Consider the following 26,634-nt stretch of genomic DNA (forward strand, 5'->3'; position numbering starts at 1 on the left):
CAAATTACTTTGAAATGAAAACTATCTCCGGTATCTCCAGGCTTGTCCAATTCTGAAGCTGTTCTCCTGGCCTGATCTCTCGAATGAAATTGGATGTCCCTTCTTGAGAGTCCTGATTGGACACCATAGCCACATGCTCATAACCGCCAGTCACAAAAGTTTGCATTATTGGGGGAAATGGTCGTTCTTCTTTCTTAATGCTTGTGACCTTGGTGGGTTGGTATCCTAACCCCAGGCGATCCTTCTTCTCCAAAACTTCTGGCAGCTTGCCCCAGCCTTTAGTATCTGCGTCTTGTAGGTCTTTCCATGAGGTTACCGCCCTTCTTATCTTCTCCACTGGTAGTGTGATAGCAGTTGCAATTTCTAGAGCTTGAAATGCGGTACCCAATGCTTCGTCTCCAGCCTCAATATATCTGTATGAGTTTAGATTGCTGATAAATATATCCTCTTCTCCATTGATAGTTACTATGGAGTTCCCATTCACAAACTTTAGTTTCTGATGGAGGGTGGAGGTGACTGCCCCAGCTGCATGGATCCAAGGACGCCCTAGTAGGCAGGTATAAGCTGGCTCGATTTCCATCACTTGGAAGTTGATGCAGAAGGTGTGGGGACCAATTATGACAGGAAGGTCTACTTCTCCAAATACCGGACTCTGTGATCCATCGAAAGCTTTAACCACCAGACGACTAGGTCTAACCACGAGTCCCTCTAAGGCTATCTTATCAAGTGTGGCTTTTGGCATCACGTTTAAAGATGACCCTGTGTCGATCAAAACTCTAGCCAGATGAGCCTTCCCACATTGCATGGAGATATGCAAGGCTTTGTTTCCTTGTAAGGGTAACTCATTGTCACTGAAACCCAGGCATGCCCCAGCAGTTAGATTGGCCACCATCCCATCAAATTGATTGACTGTGATGTCCTTAGTTACATGGGCAGCGTTTAGGATCTTCATCAAGGCATCTCGATGCTTCTCGGAGTGTATCAATAATGATAAGAGCGATATTTTAGACGGTGTCTGTTGCAACTGATCTACCACTCTATAATCACTCTTCTTAATCAGAGCGAGAAACTCCTCATCATCTTTATTAGAAGTTTCTTTATCCTTAGGTTCAGCCTCGTCAATTGGTCTCGTGACAACTTGTTCTCCAGATTGTGTCAAGTTTCCACTAGACATTGGTTGTGCTTGCGCAGTTTTGAATATGCGCCCACTACGGGTCATACCTCCAGGTCCAACGATGCTTGATACTGCAGTATTAGTATCGGTCTCGTATTCCCATGGTACCGCTTTCATCTTGTCCAAAGGATATGGTCCTCTGATTGGGATGATCTTGGTACGTTCTTGCGCAGGTATCATCACTGGCGGTCTAGAGCATGGGATAATCAATGGTCTCCTTGCCCCTTGTGCAGGTATCATTAAAGGCTCGTTTCTTTCCACCATCGCCACATATTCCTCTTCAGGGTGTTCCTCCAATTGGATCAATCCTTGATCCATGAGTCTTTGCAAAGTGTCTTCGAAAGCTTCGTTATGTTCTAGGATAAACCCCTTTATAAGAAGATACCTCTTAAGTGCATCTGTGGGGGAGTTCCGTTGTTGAACCAACTCTTGCTCATTGACAACTTCTATTGCATTGACTGCGCCTTCATGGTGTGGCATTGGATTTGTTTTCACATTGGGTTTGTCAAAAGCAATTGCTCCTGACTCTATCAAGTCCTGAACCTTGTGCCTAAAGGCCCAACATTTTTCCAACGTATGTCCAGGAGAATTATCGTGAAATTCGCACCTCTCATTCGGGTTGAATCTGGGTGGAATCTTTCCTGGAATTAGGGGTGGCATAGGTCTAAGCTCTACCAATGATTCACTCAGCAAATATTTTAGTATTTCACTCTTGGAAGTGGGTAGAGGATCGAATTTCCTCGGAGGACCTTGGAACCTGCTTTGTTGAGGTGGGTAGGACACAGGAGGTCTAGGCTCTTGATGCACTACTGCGTTGGTCTCCCCTTCCTTCTTTTTAGCGAAGGTTGAGGTGGGCCTTTTTGAGTGATAAGAGTTAGATGATGCTCCCTGTATTTTCCCGCTCTTAATTCCGTCTTCTATCCTTTCACCAATAACCACTAAATCTGAAAACCCTGAAGACACACTCCCTACCATTTTATCGTAGTATGGCCCTTGTAATGTAGCCATAAACATTTTTACGAGCTCTTTTTCCAACAGGGGAGGTTGGACTCGGGAGGCCATTTCCCTCCATCTTTGTGCATACTCCTTGAATGATTCTTCTTTCTTTTGTGACAAATTTTGGAGTTGCATCCGATCGGGTGCCATGTCCAAATTGTATTTATATTGTTTCAGGAACGTATTAGCAAGGTCGGTCCAGCTTCGGATGTGAGACTTCTCTAATTGCATATACCAGTCAACCGATGCTCCACTCAGGCTATCTTGGAAAAAATGCATCATCAGCTTTTGGTCATGAGCATAAGCAGCCATTTTTCGCACATACATGCGCAAGTGATTCCTCGGACAAGAGAGTCCCTTGTACTTTTCGAAGTCGGGTATCTTGAATTTGTGAGGAATAGTCAAATCCGGCACTAAGCTCATTTCATAGGTATCCACATCAAAGACATCATATCCTTCCATTGCTTTCATCCTTTCTTCCAGCGCCTTGATTTGTCCACTCTCCTTGGAATTCTCCCCAGAATCAACGGAGGTCAGCTTTGGTTGAGGGACTTGATCTGTGTCATTAGTGTCCCCATACTGTAAATCCAAGTAGTCCTCATCCCTAAGCGGATTGTTGACTGGAATGCGAACGGTGCGAGACGCCCCTTCTTTCTGAATAGTAGGGATAAATCCTTCTTGAGAAGCCTCTCCCTCTTCATGAGTTGTGATAGTCCTTTTTGAGGAGTGGGCTTTTGCCTTGTAAGGGTCATGACCCTTAACATATCCTAGCAATGGATTGCCATCTTTAGGTATCTCTTCATACTGATCATGAGCTTCCTTAGCTTTATCTTGCTTATCTTTGAGTTCTTTCATGAAGCTCAGCACTTGGGCCATTCCTCCCTGGAGGTCTTCAACAGTACCCTTTAGTTGGGTCATTTCCTCACGAAGGGCGGCTTGGTTCTGTTCCAATTGTTCCATTGCTTTCTTCTTCTGAGCTCTGGTCTTGATTTGTGGTTGAGTTGCAATGGTGTGACTGGAGATGAAGATAGTTTTTTGCTTTAATGCTTTGAGAAATAAATATGATATGCATGTTATGAATGATATGGTTATGCAATGTTTATGTCTTATCCACACTATTATAATACACATATATATTTATATATTATTTTTATTCTTCTCTTTTTCTTTTATATATACATGTACATTTTTCCCTTTTTTTTTGCGCATATGTATTATGTATATATATATATATATTTTTTTTTTACATATGTATTTATAATTTTTTTTTATATATTTTTTTGTACATGTATATACACATATGTTTTTTTTAGAGAGGTAAACAAGGTTGGTGAATTTTTATAGAAACGATGAGTAACGAACAAAAAGAAACACACTTTATTGAAAGGAAATACTAAACAACTCCATTGTTGGTTTACAAAAAGGAAAAGGAAACTGAAATTAAAATGCTCAAAATAAATTAAATTAAAAGTACTTGAAATAAAAGCAACAAGGAAATAACATAAAGCTAAGAACGCCTTTGGATGTCTTCTTTGAACTTGTCCACCATGTTCCTACAAAGCTCCATAAACTCTTTGACGACTTTCGGAAGGATGATGGGAGATGATTCTGCTTTTTCCAAACTCTTTGGAATATCTTGAATTAAATCATTACACAGGAAGACTAGCTTATCATAATCATCGCGACATTTCTCATAGTCTTCGAGCATCTTAGGAACCATGCTCACATGCTCGTAAGCTGTAGAAACAATTGTGTATTGTCTTTTCCAATAGTCTCTTTCGTTCAAGGCTGCCTCGTGTATCTCTTTTTCTCTCATGAACACTTCCCGAAGTGATACCATAGCTTGAAATGCTCTTTCGTACTCACCGGTGCGCTGTAAAAGTTCTTCTTCCGTGGTTAATCTTCTTGCGTGCTCTTGTTGTCCAGCATTGAGGGCTTCTTGAAGATCATATTTGAGATTCCTTATTTCATCCTCTTGATCTTTAGTCCTATCAGTTAATTCAAAGATTACAGCTTCCAGATTTTTCTCAGATTCTGCTTTGTCATGGGAAGCCTTCTCATAACGCCTTCTCCACCTTGCAATTTCCGTATTAGCTTGCTCCAACCTCTCATCATGAGCCTCTAAATTAAAGTTAGCACTTAAATACCCTTCAGTTGCACGCTTTCTTTTACTTCTTTGCCTATCATTTTCTTCTTTCATTGCTTGGAGTTCTTGATTTTTCTCTTTAAGGTCAAAGCGTAGTTGGCTCCTTTCATTAGTAAGCTGATGCAAATCAAGCTCTAATTTCTCTTTCTCCTTTCGGGACGCCTCTAGGGCAGCCCTAATTCCTTCTATCTCTTCGATGGATAAAGGAATTGGATCAGGAGAATCAGGCTTGTAGGCGGGATCCACAACAAAAGGAAGCAATACTTTCTTAACTCTTTCTTGAACCCATGTGGTGTAAGGTTCTTTTGCAATCGCATTCTTTGGCCCAAAATCTCTTCTATGAACACTACTCCAAGCTTGAATTACCTTCTTCCATGTCCTTGGCTCACCTTTCCCATTATCATGCAAAATCAATTCTTTTGTACGTTGCTCGGAAGGTTCTTTATCCATGGAATGACCCAATTGACGTAGTGCTAAATTAGGATTATAATTAATACAACCAAGAGTTCCTATCAATGGCACATTGTTGAATTCTCCGCATTTGTAAATGATCTTATCTGAATTTAATTTTCTTGCATACCATAGAATAGAGTCCGCTTTAAGAGCCCTTAATTTTTGAGACCAATCGTTCCTGGTTAATTCTTTGATAAAGCAACTAGCTTTGTAGAGATGGGAAGTCAACCAAGAATAAAGCAAATGAACGCAACAAACTAGCACTCCTCTCTTTCTTTCATACCTCATATGAATAGCATAGTAAATGTTTGCGAGGATAGTCGGAGTTGGATCTTTGTCAAAAAGTCTAAAAGAAGTGAAGGCATGAATAGCAGAAGGATCCACATAATCAATATTTTTTGGTAATAAAATGACACCAAAAATCAAGAGAGCTAACACATGTCCACAAATGTCCCATTGTTTCCTTTGAGCAAACATTAATGCTTGACTTTCTAAATAAGATCTTTTGAACCCATGCACTTCTCCTTCAGTTTTATAATGAGTTTTTAATTCTGCAGCGGACGTTCCCAAAGCTTTCTCTAAATCTGAAAAGTCAACTTCTTTACCCACACCAGTATAGAATTCCTTTTTTATTTTTGAGAAACCCAACATAGCATCCATCTCTTCTATGGTAGGTGCTAACTGAAAGTCTTGGAAGGTAAAGCATCTCAAAGGCGGATCATAGAATTGTACCAAAGCAGTGATAGCTTCTTCTTGCACTTTTACCCTTAGCAAATCCAAGATATTACCATAGCGAATCTCAAACCTATCCAAAGCGCCTGATGGCAATTTTTCTTTGATGATCTTCAATTTCTTGATGTCTGGAGTAGAAACAGTAAAGTGGACAATTGTCTTCTTCGTACTCATCCTTCCTACATATTCACCACCAACATACATTTTACGAAAAAATAAAATATACATATATGTGTATTATTATTTTTTTTTTGTGGATAAGATATGATGAGAATGCAAATGGTTAGATGATGCATGCAAACACACAACGGCAAACAAAACATAATAAAAATAATGCAAACATAGAAAAACAAAACAACAAAAAAAACAAACAATTATCATGAAAATTCAAGAAACCCAGGTTCATAGGTTCGACGTAGGGGGCTCTCGGGAGCCAACCTTTATATGGGGGGTCTAAAAGGTCTCATGGGGTCGTTCGTAGCCTCCGAGACTTTTCGTCTCTTCGGGTTTTGGAACAACTCATTTTATCCATGAGGTTCGAATTTTTGGGTAGGTTCCCGGAGAGATCAGCTAAGTATCCAGTCCAGCCCTCCACAAAGTCTAGCTTCGTTTCGGACCTTTCCAAATACCTAACCCACTCCGAGTGGAGTTATCAGTGAGATTCGTAAGGCGATTCATGTCCCCTTTTGGTCTCAAAGTTAACTCCCACATTTAAGGTTTAACCGACATAAAAATAGAGCAAAAATATAATAATAAAAGCAGATATTTTCAGGCAGATAAAAAACATAAAACAAATAAACAAACAGATAATTTAATGTTTATTAAATAAATAGACCTCCCCCAAACCCTAAATGTGGCAATTTGCCAACCCTAAAATGCGCCACAAACCCTAAACCACAAACCACGAACCATAAACCTAAACCCACTCAAGCCTTAGGAGCATAATAATTCACTAAAAGTGTAGTCCCCAGCAGAGTCGCCAGCTGTAGCAACCTGCCTAAAATTTCAGATTTAGAGCCGCCACCTATTCTGAAGGGCGAATAGGAAACCCTACGCAGATAAGAGATTGAGGGTAAGTTATTATAATCAGGCTGAGGGAAGGTATGAGGCACCCTCAGCCCTTTCCTAAAGGCTAACAGTCAAAGATTAGGGTTACATGGCAGGGTTTGTAAAGAAATGTGGCAAACAGAATTATAAGGACATGATTGAGATTTTGAAGAGGGGGACTCGCCTTGTTGCCAAGTGCCTACGTACCTCCTTAGGGAGGATCAGAGTCTACGTAGTTCGGGAAGGGTTGTACGCCATTTAGAGTTGGAATTTGATTTGATGTGTGTTTTTTAGAGGCTTTTTGGTTAGCCTATCGCAGTTTGTTTGGTCTTTGTAATTTGAATGGATTTTAGAATGATTTTTTAGGGTTCGGGCGTACAACCCTGATTTGGCACAATTAACCGCAATGATCAATAGGTTTGATCATCATAGTTAAAAGATTAAGGATTTGCATTGTTACCAATTCAAATCGATTAATTCGATTATCACTAATAACAACTTATTGTATTTTATTATTTTTATAGAATTTTTATATGCATTGTTACCCCTCGTAATCGATTGATTCGATTAAAAAGAATAACAAATTAAATCGAAGGGAAGACGGTTAATCATCACAATTAATAAAATAATTGCAACCATTTAACCAAATAATAGAGATTGATTGCATTTTAATTAAATAACATTTTAATTAAAATCATCGTTGACTATAGCGATTAATTGATTTAATCGGAACGGACAACGAATTATAATTTAATACAAATATTATATATTAATTATTTTATAAAAAGATAATTATTATACAAATAAATATTAACAAAGAATTAATTAAAATAATATATCAATTAAAATTTATTTAGTTTATTAGGTTTATGATTTAATAAGGCTATTATTAAGGCTCATGGTATAGGCACTGGATTCTGGAGCGTTGGATCTAGATGGGTGATAGATCAAAGGTCAGATCTGAGGGACGCATAGTGTTCTATACGCAGGCGCATGTACTGGATCAAGAAGTCATGTTTTCAGAAAAAATAATGAAGGAGGGGAGGCTCGAACCTGCGACCTCCCTCTCACATACGCGCCTGCTAACCACCCCAACCAAGTCACTTATTTGAAATATATATGTGCCCAGAATATTATATAATGAAATCAGAGTCATGTAATGAAAAGCGCGCGGGAATTCAAACCAGCGAATCAGACGATGACAAATCATCATCTTCCCCAACACACCTGCAAACAAACCTGAGGAATTGGCTACGAATTCGCTACGAATTCGTTCGTAGCAGAAGAACCTGCAAAATAGCGAACAGCACATACTGGGCAATAAATATTTCGCACCTGTCCTATTCCCTTCGTTTCAACCACACGAATTCATTCACACCATTATCGCGACCTAATTTTACTCCTATAAGAAACCCCTAATCCACGAACCCTAATACCTTGCTCGGTCAACAATGGCAGATCATTACAGAGTGCCCAGAAATCCAATTAAACACACCAGAACATTCACAATCATCATACAAATCATACCACGCAAACAAATTAACACATGGATGCATAAATCGTGCCAATCGATTCAAGGTTTAGAACGACTTACCTCGGCTTGTAGGAGGTTATTCTGGGGGTGCTGATGAAGCGTGACGATCCAGGTAGCTTCCAAATTGCCTGAAGAAGCTTTTGCAATCTTTAAATTTCCTTGAGAGCCTCTAATTCTCTGAAACCGAATCCAAGTTCTTGAATGACTTTTGAAGTTCTTGCAAGTTTGCGTTCTCTCAGAATTTCGTCCCCCAACCCTTATGCCTTGTGTTTAGTACTTATAGGAGAATAGAATTAGGGTAAATCTTTGTCCAAAACCTCACTTAAATCCAATCTTCCTAATTTGAGAAATTGATTTTATTTCTTGCACTTTAAGCTACTATTCTTGGCCCAATTTATATCAATCTTTTCCTAATTGATTTGCCACGAAAATTGAAGTGTATTTTGCCATTATTGTTGATTGGAAATCAACCAAATATAATTCTTAACAAAATATTTGATTTTTAATCTTAATTAAATCATAAAAATGAAATAAAAAATCATATTAATTCAAATATAATGCTAATTTTCGTGGAAAATGCTTTTGGGCATGCTGATGGCTTGTGGACCAAGTTTGCATAAAAAAACCATAGGCCCATTTGCAAAATTTCTCAATTTGAACCCTCTTTTTTCACATTTGGTCCCTCAAAATCACCTGACTTTGATCAAGCATATCTCCTTCAATTTTTAAGCTATGAGGGAGATCTAATACTTTTTGGAAACCTCAAGAGGTCCTCTACAAGCCACTTTGGAATATATTTTTCATTTGGAGCTTTTATCTTGATCATATCCTCTTTGGAAAAAAACTGTTTCTGAAGGATGCCTGAAAATGACCTGTAATCTTTTGCCTTGTATCTCTTAAATGAAGCATTTTTAGCCTTGGCTTGTGAGACACAAAGTTGTAGAGAATTCAATTTCCTTCACAATAGGCTTTGAGTGGGGAATTTCTGATGTTCCATGTGAAAGTTATGCCTAGTCAAAGTTGGGTTGACTTTCTCCTAAGAAACCCTAATTTGAACCTTTCCATCTTTGTTCATCTCTGAGTTTCTATTAATGGAATCATGATCAATTCTTGATCAAATGATGGTTATGCACCCCATACTTGATATTTGCCCAATGGTTAAAGTTTGGATCATGCCTTGATTATGATTGACCTTTCAATTTGGATCAGTTGACTGTGAATTATCTAGATTATGTGAATGAGCCATGCTTTGAGATTTGAGCCTTGCTTTTGTTATGAGAAAAGTGTGGGAGGTAAATTTTGGGGTATGACAAAGACGAGTTGATGAAATAAGTTTAACTGGCTAACAACCTAGTAAATTAATTAAATTTAGCTTCATTTTAGAGGAGCAACAGTGGCGGCGGGTGGCGAGAGCAACAGTTCAGTGAAAATTAATTTTTTGTGAGTTATGGTTTCGACTTTATGTCTTTTGGAGTTTGGTTCTAGATATGTGTTTTGATGAAAGGAAAGAAACGTAAATAAAGATGGAGAATGGTTGGACCAATATGAAATTTGAGCTTAACGATGTGTTCAATAAAAGATTTAGAGCTTAATTATTGTCATTGATTCGATTCATTAGTTTGGCGATTTCTAAAAATTAAAATCAAGAATCGAACTAAACCATGCTAGTTTTCATTGGTTCGGTTCGGTTTTGGAACCGAATAATGATACAAAAACATATCATATGTTTTAACTCGATTCAAATGTGTTTTGATTTTGATTTTATGTATATTTGTAGTACTATGCTTGTAGTATGTGCTTATTTCAAGTATTTAGGAGTTGGAGGCTTATGTGCGATAAAATGCTGAGAAACGCCAAAAACGGGAAGAGATTGCAAGCTTTCTACTATCATGACGGTCACTTTAATGTCCTTACGGTCGTCAGCACCTCAGGGGAGTCAACCTGTTAGCGAAAATTCAACGAAACAAAGAAGAAAAGCTCGAGCCATGTCACAGTTGGATCGTCAGTAAGAAGACGATCGTCATGGTCATGATGGACACAATGTCAGCAACGAGACGCCCGTCATGATGCTGTAGTCCAATTTTTTCGCCCTCAACTCAGAATTTAATTTCCCACCTCCTCCAATTTCTCCATCACTTTAGCACAACTTTAATAACTTCCAGTACGAGTATTATTGATATATATGTGTAACTACATAGTTTATTATTTCATTCTTTTCTCTACTTGTATATAGTTAAGATAAGTAGCTTAGCTGACATAGTTTAATTGGTCACTGTATACCTGTATATAAACTCTTATCCACTTCTGTATCAATTAAGTGAGAATAATACTTTTCTTCTTCATCTTCTTGTTCAATGAGCTCTCTCTCTCTCAGCTGCATGTGTGTGTTCTGTTATTTCAGTTACACCATTTATGCATAGTTAATATGGTATCAGAGCTCACACAGCTCTGGTAGCCATTGTTGATCACGATCCAGCTCCTTCGTCTTTCCCTTTCTTCTTCCACATCTTGCTCGATCGCGTTTCTCTTCTTGTTTCATGTTTGTCTTCAATGGCTTACCAAAATTACGCCGATTTCACAACGAATCCCTGCAAATCCGTTCTATCTACTCCCAAACGAGAATCCAGCACTCGTTCTCGTTACGCCGGCACTCACTGATAAGAACTACCACACCTGGGCTCGATCTATGCAGATAGACCTAATCTCCAAGAACAAGGAGAAATTCATTGATGGAACTCTTACGAAGCCACCAGTTAGGGGTGTGCATGGATCAATAACCAAACCAAATTGAACCATATATATGGTTTGGTTTGGATCTTAAAACTATTTTATTAAAACCGGTTTATTTTTTTAAAACCGATTTACATATGGTTTGGTTCGATTCTAAACCGATTTTTTACAAAAACCAGTTTTAACAAAAAAACCTGTTTTAAACCGGTTCTCTCAAAACCAGTTTTTATTTTCTTTTTAAAAAACCAATTTTATAAAAAAAAACCAGTTTAAAACCAGTTTTTTTTTTTTTTTAAAAAAAACAATTTTAAAACCAAATTTATATAAAAAATGGTTTTATTTTTTGAACCATCCTTTTTATTTTAACTTAAACAAACAAATGTTCAATATAAGTGACAATAAGAATAAAGATGACAACAATGACAATATTTCACTTGGCAGAAGGAAACAAAAAACAAGTGAATTCAAGTGCCCTCGAAGCTGCATGTGTTTGGCTGGAGGATCCTTCGCGATAGGCTTCCGTCTAGAGATCAATTGGCTGCTCGTGGAATTATCTTAGACAAAAGTGATTCGGTATGTGTGTTCTGTTATAACGAATTTGAAACCGTTAACCATTTATTTGTTGATTGCTGTGTTTCAAGAGCTGTCTGGCAGAAGATGGGGGTATGGTTAGGAGTGGTTTTGAATAGCTATGAGGAAATTGATGACCATCTGTTGAGTTTTGCTGAGAATTTAGTTGGGTTGGTGCATAAACGGAAGCGTCTTTTGGTGTGGTTGGCAACAGTTTGGGCGCTATGGTGGATGCGGAATGAGATCATTTTTAATGATCAAGATTACCATGAAGATGAGGTGGTTCACAAAGCAATTACTTTAGCATGGATGTGGAATGTATTAGGCTCTAAATCTACTATTGTATCTGATTTTTACTTATGGTGCCATTGTTCGGTCCAATTCTTAAATTGTCGATAATTGTATGTTTATGTCTTGAGTACGTTTTGTGCTCTTGATTTTTCAATATATCATTGCTTATCAAAAAAAAAAGCGAACCTTAACAGCCACGAAACAAATTCAAACTATATAGTAGGCTTACAGACAGAAAATAAACCAAAAATTGAAACAAACTAAAGATATAATACAAGAAGATCAAGTGTACCAATGAGGAATAAGGACACCGACTATACATATTCTAAGCAAACATAGTTGTCGTTTGTTTTCATCCCACAACACCATGCCATTTGTGTCCTTAATCTCATCGACCTATGTCTTCTTCTGTCTCTCACAAACAAAAACACGTACACAACTCTTCATATTTATATATCTCTCTCTATACTTCAACATTAACATGTTCAACAAAAACCAATGGCATTGGTGATGATGCTTCCTCAAACAAATGATTCACATGATACAACAATTATCAAACTTGAATCAGCATATTCTGATTTAGAATTACTTCTTCAATCATCATAACAAATAGAACAAAACATCGAAACAATGGAAACAAGGTTTGATCTTTTACAAGGATCAATCACAACAGCCTCAAGAAGAATCAACCCTATACAATCTTTGTCCATGTCAAGAAAAGCACTTGATGCAAGAATCAACAGAGCTATTTCACCAGCTCTTTCTCTTCTCGAAACGTTCAAACTCGCGGAATCGCTTCAAAAAGATCTCCTTAATCATTCTTCATATTTAGAACAATGGACCTTTCCTTATAAATTTTCATATTTGTAGTAACTCCCAACAACTAGTGTGTTCAAAAAAATAAATTGACAACAGTGTGTGAATTCTATTTATGCTACCAAATTTCATAATTCGTACATTACATGTATTAATGATAGACTTGTGGATGAAATTGGTAGTTGTCTTAGTTTAATAAGCTAAAAGTTGTCTCTACTTCACAACTAGAGATTAAAGTTGCTGCTACTTAACAATGGGTTTTGCTTGTTGCTGCTAGAGTTAAAACTGTGCACAGTGGATCGCACTAGTGAAAACTACCAATTTTAGATGGTAATGAATTCTGCAGAATAAAAACCTTTCTACATTCAGTACATACAAAAGAGTCTAAGTTGAAAAAAGATGGAATCAGGGAGAAAATTATAGCAGTGATTGTCCATAAAAAAAGCTCACGTTTTAAAGCAGTTTTCCCCTTAAGTTTTGTTTGGGATAAGTCTAAGTTTTTTGCTTTCTTATGGTACTGCTTTTCAAAAGAGTTGCAATACCAACCTTTCATAGCCATTGGGAAAGAAACATTTTCCTATACTTTTTCTCATTGTTCAAATAAGCACTTACAAATAAGCTATTCCTATTACACAAAATAAAATAAACTCAAATCATTTTCAACAGTAATATAAAAAGATTCCTATACACTATAAACCTCCGGTACTTTACACTTCACAACAAACTAAATCACCATAAAAACAAAAACTTTCAATGGCCAAATACAAAATAATAACTGCATCATATATTTATAGTTTATAGCTAGATAAACAATGGATGCATAGTATGAAATTTATCTTGACATCAGTCTCAAAGAATGGTTAGCGAAGGATCACACTCTCAGAGAAAATAAGTTTTAAGATGGAATAGGCTTAAAGAAACTCTCAGATTCAAACAAGTGCCTAAGTCATTTTCACAGATTTCCACAAACGATGCGACCAACGGTTTAGCAAAATACAAACATGTCAAAGTAATCGATGGTCTCCTGGATATAGTAAACAATGGAAAGCTTTCCTCACAATGGTTAAGGCTAAGCCGATCCAACAAAAAATTGTGTACCACAAAGAACTTCTATTAGTATTTACTAACAACCTATGTTTCATGCATACACTAAGAGTTTACGTTTGAAAATTCATACCTGCCTTGTGACTCTTATTGAAAAAGAAAGGGAAAAATTAATTTTTCAAAAATTTCCACTCACTACCACTTTCATGCATGTTGCTCCACTGTTGGTATTCTCATTGTCTTGCCTGAGCTTTTCATTATGCTGTGGAACTACTCATTCTAAACTGGGGATAAATAACAAAAATAAAAGCATAAAATTGAAAAGTGCAAAAGAGTAAATCCACCCCCAAACTTGAATTAAACATTGACCTCAATGTTTCAGAACAAGCCCGGGGAGGTTGACTCACAAGGGGTATTGCCATATCAATTGATTCTTCCTAGCTTTCACCAGAAAGGTCCCCTTATTATTTCCTGAAATAAAAATAAACAAAACAAAATAAAAAATAAAACATTAGAAGTGTGGGTTACCTCCCACGAGGCGCCTCGTTTAACGTCACATGGCTTGACGGTTCATGGTTGAATAATCAACCATTGTCTCTTTTTCTTGGTACTTTTTTTACCAATGTGAAGCCCCAAAAGTATTTAAAGTTTGCTTGTTTGGTTTCTTCATCCTTAATTCTTACCACTTCAACTCGCGATCTCTCTTCCTTCATTTTTTTTTTCTCTCCTCAAGAGAGATAACCTCCTTATCCGTTAATTTCTTCGTCGGTGAGAACCTATTCTTGATGACTTTGACACATTTTTGCTTTAACTCTAGACCTTCTAAGAATGGGATGGTGATTTGCAAACGGCTAAACATCTCCATTGGCCGAAAGTAATGACTCTCATTCCCTTCTATATTAGGAACTTGTAGAGGAAGGAATTCCAATGAGATTTTATGCTTCTTTGCATTACTACTCTTCTTCAACTCTAAGTCCACCATATTCTCTTTTGAAAAAGTTTCAACTTTTGAAGTTTCTAACTCATTCACGACTTCTTTGATTATATCCTCTTTTTTTGTTCCTTCGACTAACACATCATCTACTTTTTTAGGAGGTCTTGGATAAGGTAGCTTCATTGAGAGCTCATACTCAACTTCTACATTTTTCTTGATGTTTACATACTCTATATTATCCTTTTCAACAACATCTTCCTTGTCATCCACTTCCTCCTCCACTCTCTTATTTCCAACATCCTCACCAATCACTTTTACACTCCTTATAGAAGTAGTATTGCAAGTTTCTACACAAGTCGTAGGGTTTTGAAAAGTTGAGACTTGACTTACGTTTTGCTCAGTTAAGAAGTTGGGAAGTTGAACATCTTGAGGTTCCCGGTTTTGTTGAATGGCTAAAGAGAATTGCATGAATTGATTCATGGTTTCCTCTAACTCAGAGGGACCTCTTTGATAACCTTGATTATAGTGTGAAAGCCTTTGTTGTTGATATTCATGGTTAGCCATATGATACTCCATCGCATCTTTCGGTGTGCACCATCCGATATCATGAAATTCATTAACTTGAGGTGTGAACTGTGACGCACTTTGAAGGAGATGTGCCATTTGTTGAGTTAGGATCTCGTTTTGAGCATGAATCGCAGCATTTATATTTGGGTACAACATTCTGACAAACAAAAATCTACAAAAATAGCAAACAACTGAAATAACAAGATAAAAAAATAATAATAATAAAAAATCAAAATTAACAGACTATTGCAATGCGTGCAATATTGACACAGTCCCCGGCAACGGCGCCAATTTGTTGAAAGTATTTTGGGTAAATATTTTCTAATATCGTATCCACAGAGACTGAGTTAATTTTGCTGTCATTCTATAGTCGAATTATAATGAGTAGTGAAAAGTCTTGGTTTTGATTGTTTAATCTCAAATTGCAAATAACAGAATAAGTATTAAATGGCTAAAAGCTTAAAGAACGAATAACAATGGTGATGAATATGTTGAGTTCTAGGGTTCATCAACCTATTCATATGCAATAATCAATTAATCCACAGGTGAACATTATCTAAGTTATTATCTTCATTCATCCTCAAAACTGTTATTATGTCTAATGATCAATTTAGAAACACCTCCACCAATATGATATTCGATCTCTTAGAATAACTATAAAGATAAAGGGAATTAACCACGATGATTTATGAAAACTTCTTCAAAATCTCATCTCTGAGTAGTAATCAACAAGTCAATATAAGAACCTAGGGCAAAAGTATAAACCCTATCTCTCGATTGATAGTTTAACAATGATGTAAAATAAAAGCAAGGTTCTTTATTGATAATAAAACTTAAACAATTGTTCACAGGAATTAATCAAAGTAATTGCATCTTCATAGGTTAACTACTACCTTAAACTCAACACAATGGGGTTTAGCTCTCCATAGACACGAAGAACACACAAAACTTCATAGAGGGATTCATCTTCATCAAGAGAATGTCTTCAATTGATGTTAAATTCTCCGTCGGATGTTGTTTTCTGCTCTGGAATAGGATTTCTCTCTGAATTTCGCTCACCAAAGATCTCATTCTTATGAGGATTAGGGCTTCTATTTATAATAATTTTCCTTATTAACGAAGCTACCGCGACTCGGCACGGATTGGCGAGGCGCAAGCCAATGTCAGAAGTGATGGCGCGTCTCGCCCCTAATCACCGCGGCTCGGCCTCTGCTTCATCCTCCTTCTTTGTGATTTCTCTTCTCCAGAACCTCTACGCCTTCGTGTTTCTTCGTCTTTTACTTTTCAACTTTAAAATCTGCACAAATAACACCCAAAGTGATGCAAGTCGCTCTACAATTAGCATCGAGCCTCTAAAGTTCGATTCTAACCATAAAATCCTTAAAACTCACAAGATATGTTCAACTTAAGATCAAACAGTAGTTATTTTAACACATGAAAACACTACTAATTCACTCCTAACACTGGCCCCACAGGCGCTGCTAAAGGCCCACTTTAGCCAGCGCTTTTTTCTTAAAAGCGTTGTTAAAGGCCCCCTTTAGGCAGCGCTTTTCTGAACAAAATTTTTAAAGAGCTTTTAGGCAGCGCTTCTCTTTTAAAGCGCTGTCTAATGTCCACGAAATTTTTAAATGCATCTATTTAAAAAAGGCTTGCCCCAGGTTTTCACCACATTTTGCACCTGTATATACCATTACAAATTTCACATATAAACAACAAAAAAAACTCTATTTTTCAGAGCTAAGATGGTAAGAATATATATATATATATATATATATATATATATATATATATATATATATATATATATATATATATATATATATATATACGAATAAACTTTGTATTTTTTATATGCTAAGATGCTAAGAATATATTAATAAACAACAACAAAATTACATCCAATTCAATGAAAACAATTTCATCATCCAAAACATTGTTATTTTTTACACAAGTCAAAAGGATGCTAAATATCTACTTTTTCTTCTTGCCAGCAATTGTAACCTTTTTACCCTTCAATATCCTTGCATCAAACCATTACAATCACAAAACAGAATAACAGAAAACCAAAAACAAAAGAATATAAAGTTGAAAAACATTCTACATTAGTGTCCATAAAACCATTCTACATTTGCCACGAATGTATTTCAAACGGCCTACATATCACTAAATAATCTATGTAGATAAATCAAATATTGCAACATGCACTTGGCTATACACAAAATTCTCATCAATTATAGTAAGATTTCAATATACCTATTCAACTTTCAACTCAATCCTGAATTGACACCAATCCTCCTTAAGTTCATCCAACTTAGATCTTGAGTAAGTAGCACACTTGAAGTCATCAAAGTACTACAAAATAATATAACATGGTATGTTTAAGTTAAAACTATTTAATTATATGTGAAATATGTGTTAAATATTAAAATAACTCTTAAGTTAGAAATCCATACCTTGGACGGAATCTCTATTTGATTCAAAAGAAGAATTTCTTTCATAAATCGCAACATGTAAAAACCGCAATCTACTTCATTACACTGCTCAGGACACTACACATGGAAAGAAAATATGGATAAGGCCTAAGTTTTATCACGTATCATCACTATTTATATAATCAAAATTGTGATAATTAATTAATATACCTCCACTCGAATCCACGTGATGTTGTTGGCTTTACTCTTTGGTACTTGACTTCCTCTCTGTGCTCGAAAAACTTGTATAACGCTAATAAAACATAAACGCATAATTTAGAACAATTCACATAAATAAATAAATAAATAAATATACACACGAATATTTAGAACAATCTCACTTACGTATCAACCAACTCCTTCATAGCTTCGTATGTACTAATTAGATCATTGTGTAAGGAATACAGAAAATATACAACTTCTCTGATAGGATTAATCGCGACCAACAACCAATGTCCACTGTAAGGCAAAACAAATGTGAGATGAAAACTTTCTACACAATGTCAAAATATGAAAAATTATAATAGATGGATTTAGAATTAAATTCTAACTCGTTGCCAGTATTAAACGGTAAAAAGAACAACTTTTATGAATTTATGCTGGCCATAAAACGGTTGAGTACATACGCCATGACTTCATCCGGTTTAGATATGATTAACCCTAAGTTGGTATTGAAGGGAGCTAAGAAAGCGAATCTTTGCCTCAATCCACTCGGGTGCATCAGTTTAATCTTAAATAACACTTTTGTCAACAAAAGAAAATCTTATGTAACACTCAAAGTAAATTCTAAACATAAGATCAGGCAAAGAACACTAGCAGGCTGTATAAGATCCCATAGAAATGAATCAATCCTCATATAATTAATGATAAACTCATACTCTAGTCCTCTAGTCCACAGCCAGCAAATTCTTTAATAAGATCAAGATAGGCCGCAGAACTTGTTTGAGCTACTTCGAGAGATCGTACAAGTAGTCCATGCTTCCTCATCACATTGCTCCTTGCTCCTTGGCTACTGGAAGGAGGCTGAGAACTTCGGCTGGAAGCAGACAGAGATTGTGCCGGGTGAGTGGAACTCAAAGGCGGTTGCCAGGTTGACGTAATAATCTCAGAGAATCTACAATCACCATTTCCCTGCCCATACACACACGGAGTTAATACAACTCTAAAAACAAACATACTTGAATATAATAGCCCTTAAAATTCTCACCATAACACAACAACACCAATATTTTTTTTTATGTCGAAAGATTGTGCGGCAAAAGCCACGTCCATAGGGACAGTACTTGAGTTCATCCTCAAATGAGTAGAAATTACAATCACTGATGTTATTTTCCTGTCAAATAATAAATGTTAAGATATATAACATAAAACAAAAATTTCAAGACTTGCCTTATCAAAACCAGGGCATTTGTAATATGGACGACCCATGTTAGGGCCTTTTGTTGTTACCTTCCTGATTAGATATCCATTCCCGCAGGGACATGTAAGCTCCATGATTCTGAAGTTTAGTTTACAATGATTAAACAATAACAACCCTAAATTAAAAAATCCTAACTAAAAAACCCTAAATAACAAACCTGAGTGAGAGATAACAACAATCATAAATTAATTAATTCTAACTAAAAAAACCCTAAATAACAAACCTGAATGAGAGAGAGGAGGAGTGGAGATTCTGACCGGAGAGAGACAGACGAACGGATAGAGGACGAAGATTTATAGCATCTGAATTCAAATGAGATGAAAAATGAAAATTGATTTTAGGAAAACTAGAGATTAAAGAGAAATGGAGAGAGAAGAGCACCTTTATTTTTTAAGATTTGAAGAGCCTTTGTGGTTCTCGTTCCGTCGGAGTTCGTGTGTGGTGGTGGATGATGTCTACGGCTTTGTTTGGAGTTTGAAGCGGAAGAGACTTTTTCAAGGGTTTTGGAGTTTGGATTCTTTAACAAATTAATAAAATATAAACTCATAAAGAAAGTTATTTTTAATTTTAATTTTAAAATAAATTAAAGAATTTGGTTTATTAATTTTTTTTAACGCAAAAAATCTTATTAATATTATTATTCTTAGCTCAACAATTATACATAAAATTAATAATAATTATTTGATTTTTTTTAGAGATATGTAGTGTTTGGTTGTCATCAAAATATAGCAAAAACTCATATACGATGGGTTTGAGGTGTTCCACACCCCGGCATATCTATGGTTCGGAGGCGGACGACGAAGTGCGTTCTCCTCCACGCCAAAACTCAAACCCCGGTGTTGAATGCGTCAAGGAATTTAAATTTTTCCCTGAGCACCTGCATGGCACCAGAGACAATTTTTGTATATGTTTTGTTCAACATTACAAAATATAATAACTTGTTGGCACAAATGTATTTAGCACCTCGGTAGAAACTATTTCCTTTGAAGTTGGACTTACATTCATTTTTTGGGATGGTCTAAAGTTTGCTCCACTAGCATGCACTATTAGTAATATCTACTTCACGGTTTTTTTTACCTGAAGACTTTGTAAGATCATTAAATTTAACTTCTGCATCAAGATGCAATTAGTTTAACTTTGAAATCATACTCTCATGCATTTTCTAGAATATTTTGTCAAGCGCGTTGAAACCCAGATTTTGATAACTAACCCATACTTTAACTGGATATGATAGAGAACTGACATGCAATCACCCGGTGTAACACCCAATACTTATGGTTACACCTTATACTTACTTAAGTCATGAGTGTTATGATTCAGTTCTCTATCATATCCAGTTAATTAAAGTCTGGGTTAGTTATCAAAATCTGCTCAAGTGTTTTGTCTTGAATGAGCTGCATCATAGACCTCTTAAGGCTCAAAAAAATAAGAAATTATTCAGATCACTGCAAGCAACAAAGTTTTTCCAAACTACAGAACTTGATTTGGTTGAAGCAGGATGTCACTCCGGTTTTCTATTGGGGTATGGCTCGCTCAGTCTCTCTCTAGCTCTATGTGTTTTGATATTTGCCTAGGTTTTTTTGGGGTTTTATTTGATTTTGCTTCAGATCTCTGCCCTGCATATACTCATATATCAACTAGGCAGGTGAAAGATTTTTAATAGCATAATGTCATTATGTAAGTGAAAGATTTTTTCACACCTTTTCTGGGTAGCCTTTTGGTTTAAAAAATAATTAAAATAAAAAATTAATAAGTTAATAAATATTTTATGAGTGTTATGATTCAGTTCTCTATCATATCCAGTTAATTAAAGTCTGGGTTAGTTATCAAAATCTGCTCAAGTGTTTTGTCTTGAATGAGCTGCATCATAGACCTCTTAAGGCTCATAAAAATAAGAAATTATTCAGATCACTGCAAGCAACAAAGTTTTTCCAGACTACAGAACTTGATTTGGTTGAAGCAGGATGTCACTCCAGTTTTCTATTGGGGTATGGCTTGAGTGTGTTCCAATGGCTGGATTTCTTTGAATCTTGTTGAGCCTTCCTCTCCAACTCAATTTGCATTAAGTGATGACAATGCCACCAATGTTTACTTCTTCGAACACCATGAGATTGGGGTACCAAATACTTGAAAGAAATATCCAGTTGTGCTTCTTCGATCTTCTTTATCTCCACAATAATCAACATCTGAAAAACAAGTAATTGTTGCTTCTTTGTCTTCAGAATCTCATCGAAATAGAATTCCATAATCCATCGATCCTTTTAAGTATCTCAGAATTCTTCTTGCAGCCTCCATGTGTGACACTCTTGGTTCACCTATGTATCTGCTCACTAATTCGATAGCGAAACCTATGTTAGGTCGACTGTTGCACACATATCTTAGTGATCCAATATTTTGTTTGAACAACGTTGCGTCGACTTTGTATTCCTCTTCGTGCTTCTCCAAATTCAAATTTAGTTCATCAGGTGAAGATGCAAGATTCGCATCATCCATTCCTAACCTTTTGAGTATCTCTTTGACATGCTTACTTTAATTTAGCATCATTCCTTGCTTCGACATTTGAAAATCCATGCCTAGGAAATAAGACAATTTTCCCAGATCCGACATTTCAAATTCTTTCGTCATCATTTCTTTGAACTTCGAAAAGTTCTCCAAGCTACTTCCAGTTGCCAGCAAGTTATCGACATACAAGCAGATCATTGTAATATTTTGTGCCACAACCTGAACATAGACACCATACTCGGATTTTCATTTGAAAAATTCCAATTCGACTAAGTATGAGTCGACCTTCTTGTTCCATGCCCTCGGTGCCTGCTTGAGGCCATAAAGCGCTTTGTGCAACTTATATACTTTACTCGCCTCCTTATGAATCATAAACCGATGAGATTGTGTGGCATAGACCTATTTGTCTAAGGGACCATTAAAAAATGCTTATTTCACATCTAAGTAAAATGTCGATCAACCTTAGTTACATGCCAACGCTACCATTAGTCGAACAGTCTCCAGTCTTGCTACAGGAGAAAATACTTCAGAGTAGTCGAGTCCTTCTCTTTGAAGAAACCCTCGAGCTAATAATATTGATTTATGTCTTGCTATCGAAACATTGAAAAATCTAAAAATAAGCATATTAAAATCTGAAAAGAAAAATGAAATCAAAATAAACTATATTTTTTAGTATTTAAATATGAAAAACTAAAAACTAATCAATTAATATTTTTTTGTGTTTTTGCAAGAAAATAGTCTAATTAATCTAAACATATTTTAATATTTTAATAAAGAAGATAGAATTTAACTAATCTAATTCTAATAAAACTTAATTATAATATATATATATATATATATATATATATATATATATATATATATATATATATTATTTAAATAAAATAAATAAACTTAAATCTTACTTGTTACTATTATTACACGTGCATGTTTTGAAGAGTGCTACCGATTGGTCCACCTTCACATAAATTACATAAACTAATTAACTAATTATAAGTACAGTACATAAGTTGGCTTCTCAACACAAAAGTTTACAAATTTTACTAAATAAGCAACTTAATACCATTTTGAAATTTATCTGTATCATAGCTCAAAAATAGTTCACATTTGTTCGGGTCTTGAAACCCTTCAACTAAAAATTTGTGGATAAACTCTTCAGTTAACCACTTAACTTCCTTTTCCATTCTTTCTTTCAATTTAATCATATTCGGCGTATATTGTTTATTCACTGAGCTTGTGCTTTTGGAGATTTTGCTTCTTCCAGATGACTAATTTGTTGATTTCCTTTTGCCAATACTTCTAGAAGAAACCTGCTTATTATATATTTTATAAAAGAAACTTTTCAACAACTTGAAATTTCTAGTAACATTTCTGTACTTATACTTCAGGGCAAGCTCGGCCTCCTGCAAATTTATGACATTTGAGAATAAGCAACAAAAAAAAAGTATTAAAATTTACTTAGCAAATAAATGCATTTACAATAGTACAACCAAATCCCTGAGCGGAACCAGTGTCATAGTTGAATAACACACCCTTCATCCCCTTTCTCATTATTGCACAATAAGCTTTAAAGTCATCAAGAATATTGTTTAACACCATCGAGACCTTCCAATAAAATACAATTGTAAAAGATATGTATTTTTCATATATAATAATAGACAATTATACATATACAAAGGACGAGGGATCAAATTATGCAAATACATATGATATATACTTGTACCTTTATTGCAGACACAATCTCTGATTCCATAATTCTAAAGGGATTACTATCTTTAAACAGGCCGTGGCCTTTGGCAAGAATTAAAATGGTTTGCACCACATCATCTGAAATATTAAAATTTATCATCCGACTGATAGCATCTTCTTGAGAATTCTGAACCTATGCAGGGAAGTTGTTCAAACATACAAACATTATAATCATGTATATAATAACTCCGCATCATTGTTTCTGTCAAAAAAAAAAAAAACTCTGCATCATTGTAAGCGATGCATCTATAATTATGCAAGCTTCCTTATAATTTAATTGAACGCATATACCACATTTATCACTTATAACTAATAAAAATATAATAATATAATATTTATAGAAAAAAAACAAATAATAACAATAAAAATAATTACCCTCTCTAAAAAGAAAACCAGTCTTTATATATGATGGTGAAAGAGAAGAGCATAGATGAAAGTTTACCTTTATAAACGAAGGAGTGAATTATGCAGAAAAGAAAGTGGGAGAGCTTAGATCTAGAATCCCTTCTTATGGCTTCTTTCGTTGTGCTCCTACCTTAAGTCACTCACTCACACTATTTAATATGTGGTTGGTGAGAGTATTGTATTTATTTTGACACAAATGGTAGGTTAGAGTGTATTTACGTTGGGAAGTTGTTGGTGCTATTTGAATTTATTTAAAGTGATGGAATCTGTCAGCTACTTTATGGTTCCCTTTTCCCTATTAATAAATTATAGTTGTTATTTACGCATTTGCTTTATCTTTATCTTGTGAATGTATTATTTTATATTATCAATACTATACAATATCTCTTTTAGTATATAAACAAAATACAAATATTTTTTATACATGTAAAATTCAACTAATTAGCAATTTTTGTAAAATTAAAAATTTAAAAAATATACAAAATCTATTTGAAGAAATATATTACTCTCTTGATTAACAATATATTTTTCACAAATAAAATTTTCAAATAACATAGTATTTATTCTTCTCTGTGACATCAAGTAAATTTTTTTTAAATGATATTTTAATTATCTCTAATTTTGCATGAATGATCTTAATAATGATCCATTTTTTCAATTAATTTAAGATATTTTAATTAAGTTCATAGTAAAATATATTTTAATTTAAGATATTAAAAAATATAGAACTAATAAAAGATCTAGAAAGAAAATCTAAAATAAGCAGTATAATAAATTTGTAAAAATAAACAAATGCTTTTAAAAATACTTTTTTACTTTTTAAAAATATAGAACTAATCATAGATTGTCTTATTTCTTATCGTTAGTGGGTGCAAGTTACTTGTAATTGATAAAAGAAGAGATAAATATGTAAAATTAAATGAGTGGGCTATGATTCTCGTGGGGGCAAGAGCCCCCAACCCCAACAATGTGAATCCGCCCCTAGGAAGGGAGGAGAAGACTTTAAAAAAATAGAAAGATTGAGTGGAAAGACATATTTAGCTATGTTTGAAAAATAGCACACACAAAAATTATACACATTAAAAACAAAAAGTTTTGTTGAATTTATTTTATGTAAATTTTATTTTGAATAAAAGAAGTGAAATAAACGAGGATATATATTTAAATATACTTGTATAGAAGTGAATTGAAATCGATTCCAACTTTAAATTAAAATCAATTATGAAGCTAAAATTATTTATATTTATAAATAATTAAATATATAAAAAACAATTTTATGTATTCAAAATGATTTCTATGTGTTTCAAATGTGAAACCAAACATAAAATATTTAATATGAACAGATTTGAAAAGTTTAAATTAAAAATAGTTGCCTTCAAAATAAAATATATGAAAAGAGGAAAATGAACTACCAAAAAAACAAAGCGATGTGAAGACGAGTTGATGACATAAGTTTAAATGACTAACAACCTAATAAATTAATTAAATTTATCTTCATTTTAGAGGAGCAGCAGTGGAGGCGGGTGGCGAGAGCAACAGTTCAGTAAAAATTAATTTTTGTGAATTACGGTTTAGACTTTGTGTTTTGGAGTTTGGTTCTAGATGTGTGTTTGAAATTAATATCTCATGATCTTTTTCTTAAAAAAAATTCAATGTAATAACTACATTTATAAAAACTATTATATATTATAATATAATTAAGACTAAATTCTTAAAATTTCATAAAATTTCATCTTAGGGAATGATAGAAATAAGTATGTTTTAAAAATGGGAAGATCTATCTCATACAAGATAAAAACGTTTCATATGTGTATGACCAAATTCTTAACATTTAAATTACTTTAATTATAATTTATTTTATAATCATACATGTCATAAATGTTTATTTCTAATAATAATAATTAGAATACAATCATTTTGTTAGTAATTTCATGGGTGATAATTATTATTTGGAAAAGAGAAACTATTCAAATATTTAATAAATATTTAATTATAATTATCATCTTAATAAATTTATTTTCTTTTAATATGAAAATTATATTAAATAGAAAAATTAAACTATTAATTCAAATATTTAAATATGAAAATTAATGAACTATTAAAATATTGAATATTAACGGGAACATGAAATTACTGATCAAAATATTGAATATTAATGGGAATATGAAGTTACAGATCACAATATTGAATATTAACGAAGACCTGAAGTTACTGATTAAATATTGAATAATAACGAGAACATGAAATTACTAATCAAAATATTGAATATTAACGAAAACATAAAGTTACTGATCACAATATTGAATATTAACGGGAACCTGAAGTTACTGATTAAAATAGTGAATATTAATGAGAACAAAAAGTTACTGGTCACAATTTTGAATATTAACGAGAACCTGAAGTTACTGATTAAAATATTGAATATTAATGGGAACATGAAGTTATAGAGTAAAATATTGAATATTAACGGGAACATGAAGTTACTTATCACAATATTGAATATTAACGGGAAATTGAAATTACTGTTTAAATATTGAATATTAACGAGAACATGAAATTACGGATCAAAATATTGAATATTAACGAACATGAAGTTATTGTTCAAAATATTGAATATTAACGGGAACCTGAAGTTACTGATTAAAATAGTGAATATTACGGGAACATAAAGTAACTGATCACAATATTGAATATTAACTAGAACCTGAAGTTACTGATTAAAGTATTGAATATTAACGGGAACATGAAGTTATTGATCAAAATAGTGAATAATATTAACGGGAACATGAAGTTACTTATCATAATATTGAATATTAACGGGAACCTAAAGTTGTTGATTAAAATATTAAATATTAGCAGGAACATGAAATTATAGATCAAAATATTGAATATTAACGAGAACATGAAATTACTGTTCACAATATTGAATATTAACGAGAACCTGATGTTACTGATTAAAATAGTGATTATTAACGGGATTATAAAGTTACTGATCACAATATTGAATATTAACGAGAACCTAAAGTTATTGATTAATATAATCAATATTAACG

The 26,634-nt window shown here is 34.3% G+C and overlaps 1 protein-coding gene across 4 annotated transcripts; it reads right to left on the bottom strand.

Annotated features, from left to right (window-relative positions):
* Positions 1-22,357: 22,357 nt before the first annotated feature.
* Positions 22,358-23,809, bottom strand: LOC131624090 (uncharacterized). Of its 4 annotated transcripts, none has more exons than XR_009290464.1 (4): positions 23,619-23,809; positions 23,151-23,309; positions 22,918-23,032; positions 22,358-22,830 (listed from the first exon to the last, which is right to left on the bottom strand). XR_009290464.1 is itself a non-coding variant. In XM_058895092.1 (4 exons), the coding sequence occupies exons 2-4, from the start codon at positions 23,274-23,276 to the stop codon at positions 22,696-22,698; spliced, it is 387 nt and encodes a 128-aa protein (XP_058751075.1). In that variant the 5' UTR covers positions 23,277-23,303; positions 23,619-23,809; the 3' UTR covers positions 22,358-22,695. The 4 variants fall into 4 exon arrangements, 3 of the variants coding, with proteins under 3 accessions (XP_058751075.1, XP_058751063.1, XP_058751069.1); XM_058895092.1 differs by having other exon boundaries at positions 22,907-23,032; positions 23,151-23,303; XM_058895080.1 differs by having other exon boundaries at positions 22,907-23,032.
* Between the last annotated feature and the right edge of the window lie 2,825 nt (positions 23,810-26,634).

The sequence above is a fragment of the Vicia villosa genome, linkage group LG1 (genome assembly GCF_029867415.1).
Source record: "Vicia villosa cultivar HV-30 ecotype Madison, WI linkage group LG1, Vvil1.0, whole genome shotgun sequence".
Lineage (NCBI taxonomy): Eukaryota > Viridiplantae > Streptophyta > Magnoliopsida > Fabales > Fabaceae > Vicia > Vicia villosa.